This window comes from Orbicella faveolata, unplaced genomic scaffold (assembly GCF_042242905.1).
Source record: "Orbicella faveolata isolate gen_17 unplaced genomic scaffold, um_ofav_v1 contig_24, whole genome shotgun sequence".
NCBI classification, from domain to species: Eukaryota; Metazoa; Cnidaria; class Anthozoa; order Scleractinia; family Merulinidae; genus Orbicella; species Orbicella faveolata.
Window position 1 is genome coordinate 8,415,002 of NW_028301552.1, and position 5,725 is coordinate 8,420,726.

Here is a 5,725-nt window from a genome sequence, read left to right on the forward strand (position 1 = left end):
TTACACACGTAAAACCTAATTTTCAATCCCCAAATTCCAAGTAGGAGTATTATTTTATGCATTCATAGAAAGTTACAGCAAAATGCTTGCTTTAATTTCGTGTTATAAACGTTATTTCAAAAAACTAGCCGTCAAATGACCTCAAATTTAACTGTCAACCGTCAAAACGGCTTCTTTTAACCACAAAACTACCAAACTGAATCGAAAATTGACTTCATTCCCATGGTATATCAAGGTTGCTTTAATTTGGAAAAACTAGAGTGCTAATATGTTGAAATCTAACATTTAACCAAACTTCTTACCAAACTTCTTACATCTTTTCCTTTTTTTAAATTTATTTCTTTCGTTTTGCTCTTGTTTTGTTAATAACATGAAGATTAATTGATGTGAAGTTTATATGAAATAATTCATATATGAACTGCGGTTGTAGATGAAAGTGAAAAATGATCATCGCAGTATATTTTCCAATTTAAGCAATTGGAAAGAAGAAGCCTGATAAAAAATCAGGGCTTCAACGGGATTCGAACCCGTGACCTCCGCGATACCGGTGCGATGCTCTACCAATTGAGCTATGAAGCCACACATTGGGAGCGAGGCCACTTAATTCAGTTTATATCTTCCCGTGAGGAGTGAAATGACGTGAAGTTTATATGAAATAATTCATATATGAACTGCGGTTGTAGATGAAAGTGAAGAATGATCATCGCAGTATATTTTCCAAGCAATTGGAAAGAAGAAGCCTGAAAAAAAATCAGGGCTTCAACGGGATTCGAACCCGTGATCTCCGCGATACCGGTGCGATGATAAACTTCACATCATTTCACTCCTCACGGGAAGATATAAACTCAATTAAGTGGCCTCGCTCCCAATATGTGGCTTCATAGCTCAATTGGTAGAGCATCGCACCGGTATCGCGGAGGTCACGGGCTCGAATCCCGTTGAAGCCCTGATTTTTTTTCAGGCTTCTTCTTTCCAATTGCTTAAATTGGAAAATATACTGCGATGATCATTCTTCACTTTCATGAAGATTCATTGCCTAACCCCCAGGAAGGTAGGATAATTTGCTCTTTGTCTGGTTAGTTTTGAGGAAAGTAGAAAATTTAAACTGAATAGAGATATTGATGGAGTCTTATCAATTTACACCTTGTTCATTTTCGTTAAGAAGATAGTGTGGCCGTCTTAGTCGTTTATAAGGAAACACCAATATAGGAAAACGTAACGTACACATCTATGTTGAGAAATTGTAGTATGTTTTACTTAAAATACTCCATATATTATTGTCCAACAGAACAACAGACAAACGTTTTGGAACATGATGATTCGTCTCAGTCGCATGATTGGCTTCGGTTTTCAGTGGACGAGTTCCATTACCTGAATGCGGCTCGAGTTGGATCCTCTGCAGCATATGGCGACTTTGACTGTACCTTTAAATGCCTCAGGAATCCTTATTGCCTGTCTGTCAATCTGGCCGCCTCCAAAGATGCCAATGGAAAACTTTGGTGCGAGCTGCTGTCTTCTAATAGATACAGAAACTCCTTGGATTACAGAGCAAGCAAAACTTCCCATCATCTTTTCCTTCTGGTAAGGTCTGTTTTATGAACTGCTGAACCGTCCAACGATAATCAAATAATAAGAGAAATAGGCAACCGTACCGATGGGTTAAAATCGCAAAATTAGGAATCGCGCTTGCTAAAGCTGGAAACGTGAACTATTGTATTCTCAGCAGGAGCCATAATCGGGGACGGAGACCGTAAGTCTTGGGATCCGCGCGCACCTGTGATATGGGACAATTTTTCTATTTTTAGAACAAATTGCGCCATCCTGACGTCATATATCCGCGCGGATCCACGCACATGTCGGGGGCTCCCGCGTGGATGCTGTCTCGTTGACTGACCAAATGGTGAGAGTTGCGAGATTCTCTTGCGTATTTTTCACCGCAATGGCAGGGAATAAGGCAGCGAATACGAACCAGGCCGCTTATACGTAGTTTTACGCTCTGAGCTAACGGAAAAGGTGGGTTTTTCAGGGTCGAAATCAAGACTTCAATCTCACGCTGGGAATGAATAATAAGATCGACTCGTGCTTGTTGTAAGCTTACGCGTATGTTTTTGCGTTTGTTCCTACTCTGGTATCGAGTTAATTTGTGAGTTTCTCAGACAATGGTTAATCATAACCAAAACCTGTTTTGATGGTTTCTTATTGTTTCTGCTTGTTTGGTGAGTTTGCAAAAGTTTTTGAAGGGAAAGTCTGACGCGTACAATTAGCTCATTTGCATAGTGCAGCTCGTGCACTTTCAAGTCCGAGTCGGTGTTTTCAATTGTTAACAAATCTTGACAAAGATTTCTTTCGTTATCCTTTGTGCTGAGATGCTGCAACAAATTTCACGAACGCAAAAAAGGCTACTAACATCATGTGTGTTTCTTCAACATAAGCATAGTGAAGTTTTACACTGCGAAAATGAAAATAGATAAGGAGTTTTGATAACTCGATCAACAAAATCGAAGTCGTTATTCGAAGTTGAATAAAGAAAGCGTCATTGTAACTTTGCTGATTATTTCTGCTTTATTCACATATTTCCAGCTTAGCTTTTAATATGTTTTCAAACATTTATCAATCTTAGCCATATTGAAAAACTATAGAGTTATTGTTTGAGCTCGATGTACGAAAGTGCGGCGGCGGAAGTCCAATTTATCATGTTTACTGACTGTACAAAACACGCATAGGCGGGCGCTCTCATTCATCGACAACAGAGAATTTACTGGATTTTTACACAAATAAAACTGAGCAGTATCTACGGACGTAAAGGTATTGGGCCTTGATGAAACATCAAGCGTTGTTTACAATTCAGGCGAAGCTCTAATTAGCAATTATTTTGTTTTACTTTTCGGTCGCGATAGACTGACAAATTGCTCGCAAGCGTGTGGTAAGAGGAGCTAGGAAACCATGAAGTCCTGAAGCTCTGCTATATTTAAATATATCCAGCTAGCCTTTTGCTGTGTAATGGAAAAGCTGTTAATCTTCAACATATGTGAAATTTAAAGTGGAGTAATGTACAGCTCATGTTAAAGAAGCATCCGTCGGAACACAACTTGGTCAGCGATATATATAAGCTTAAAGCGGAACATACCTAAATTCGACACGGTACTTCATTCAAACTGGAGCAGCTTACGACGAAGATACTTAATTAAGCAAAATTCCAACAGACGTAAACGCGTTAAGTTGTGGGCCAAAAACATGAAAAATATCGGGAATTTCGGACGCCATTTTCCCCGCGCGACATCCGCAGAAATTCTCGCAGCATGTACGTGCGTGTGCCGCAGGCGATGGCGCAATTTGTTCTAAAAATAGAATTATTGTCCCATGTCATAGGGACAACCCCAATACTTGAAATGGCGCGCGCTTACGGTCTCCGTCCCCGATTATGGCTCTTGATTCTCAGAGATTTTTAGGCTATGAGCAGGCACTACATGAAGAAACGCTTTGTGATTCCTGATTTTTTTGGACTTTTCGTAGATAGCTAGGCCATCTCTATATAACTGGGGAGCTCTGGCGGCCCTAAGGTCCTCCAAGCGGAACCCTATATTCACAGAAACCCATGAATTGCTTTTTTCATGCTAAAAACGACTAGCAGTATTGCTCGTGGGCGCGTGCGCGCCATGACAACGACAACAGCCCCGCGCAACATGGCAGCCATAGTCCAGCTAACAAGATGACCGAGACATGCAGCTTTGGTTTACAGCGAACAGCTTTGATATTGGACATGGTTGTTATTGTCAATTGCAAAACAAGGTATCTGGCTACCAGTAGCACGTGACTATATTGCGGGCTTCATTTTAGCGCTGACCGAGCTTACGTTTTCTTTTAAGTTGACCTCTGACCATGTACTGGTTTTTCGCATGCATCGCGGGCTCAAACAAGGTTAACTTTCTGTAATCAGAGTCGGGTTGTTCGAAAGCCGTTTAACGCTTACCAAGAATTAAATAATTTTTTCTTGCATACAAATGTTTTTCACTGCCTTAGTCTTCTGTACTTTGAGATTTTTCAAACTCAAAACTTAAAGCCAAGCAATCTACAGAAAACCTCGCCCCAAAATTCCAATGCGTTCCCGCGATCCTTTCTCAAAAAACGCGCGCCCGAATTCGGAAGGTAAATAGGTTTTCTTTTATAGGTCATGTCTACAAAATATTTCGTTTCTAATGTTTATTATCTTAATGACAGCTTTGCAAACTCATCAACATAGGAAAGGGCATACCTTTCTCGTTATATATTTTCCAACAAGAACTATTGTTTCGGAATCAGAATTGATTCCTAATCACGTCTGGTCCACGGCAATATACAAAGGCAAATAAAAATACTACGTTCCCGCTCTGCTAAAAACTATAATTTGTAATGGTTCCCCACTTCTCTCTTTTCTTTTTCTCCAAAAAAAACCTTTCTATTTCTTTTACATAAACTTTAATCAGTGTCAACAATATTATCTTTTAGGAAAACAGGGTCATTTACCACCAAAACATGACACCCTCTTGGCTCGAGGCGCATGCGTCGTACATCAACAGTCATCGTTCCAGTACCACTAAACAGCTCACATTCAACCAAAGTTCATTGGACTACGCTGTTCTCCTTAAGGTACCCATAATTCCCGCCGATATGTTGGAAGATTCAACTTTGGTTACTCTCAAAATTGTGGTTTCTATGGATAAAGATTTTGGAGAGAAAGAGGACTCCGATCCAATATATGGTGTGTCAGACGGCGTCAACTTTCTTGGGTTTGAGACGGTCGATAGAGGTAACTACGGTGCTTACGCTCCCTGTTTTCAGATGGAAGGAATTTCTGGTAATAGTTTAAGTGGAAGAATGCCGATGGACAGTCCTCCCAGACCAAAAGAATCCTTCTATGACGGTCAGTTTGTCATCACGCTCAAGTTAAACGGACACTGGGGATCATGCTACACTGCACATGACGGAGGCTTTGTGAAGACCGCTACCTACAACAAGCGACTGCTACTCAGGAAAGGTCTTAATCTCGAGGTTTACAAAGGAAATAAAGACGAAAGAGTTGGGATAAAGTTTATCGAGGTCACTGTTATGTAACATTCTTAGAGAGAAATATCAGTTTGTCACGATGTTACTCGGTAGAAAAGTAAACATAAGCAGTGTAACAATCACATGTACCGCAATTATATATTGGCGGCTAATTTGGAAATGAACGAGGAGAGACTGATAAACAAGAGCATTTAAATGTAACAGCAACTACAAATTTAAAGGATATGTCACTATTAATTAAGACAGTCAGATGATTTAATGCTACGCAATTGAAATCTTTGTTTGCTGAAATGAAAATAAAAGGTGTCAGAAAAAATATAGAGCGCGGATGCTCATGATTACCTACTACATTTATTCAATCAATAATGATGCAGATGCCTTTATGAAGTGCTTTACTCGCCCTCTAACTCCTTATATTACAAAGTTCCGACAGTAACAATTCCCCCCTCCCCACCCTACCCTTCCACTTTCCCCCTCCACCGAGATGAAAGTTCACGGAAAGCCCCAGCGTAGCAGATCCACTGATGTTAGCGATCTTGAATCCTTGAAAAAAAAACTGACTTACTGCTACGATTCTGAACAGTGTAACTGTTCTGACAAGGTTTGGGTCTAGCCTTTTGTCTCATTAACACGCTTTTGCCAATCGATTTAATTATAATAGTACGTGTATATTTTTCAAAAA

General features: G+C 40.1%; 1 protein-coding gene across 1 annotated transcript; it reads left to right on the forward strand.

Moving 5' to 3' along the window:
- Positions 1-771: 771 nt before the first annotated feature.
- Positions 772-5,361, forward strand: LOC149110252 (uncharacterized). Its single transcript, XM_089292804.1, has 2 exons — positions 772-1,581; positions 4,486-5,361. The coding sequence occupies exons 1-2, from the start codon at positions 1,231-1,233 to the stop codon at positions 5,089-5,091; spliced, it is 957 nt and encodes a 318-aa protein (XP_089148930.1). The 5' UTR covers positions 772-1,230; the 3' UTR covers positions 5,092-5,361.
- Positions 5,362-5,725: the final 364 nt, after the last annotated feature.

What these genes read in the sequence shown, in the direction of transcription:
- LOC149110252 (XM_089292804.1), top strand. Translation starts at nt 1,231, where the DNA reads ATGTTGAGAAATTGTAGTATGTTTTACTTAAAATACTCCATATATTAT. An exon ending in CCCATCATCTTTTCCTTCTG is followed by an intron (nt 1,582 to 4,485) that starts GTAAGGTCTGTT and finishes ATTATCTTTTAG; the next exon opens with GAAAACAGGGTCATTTACCA.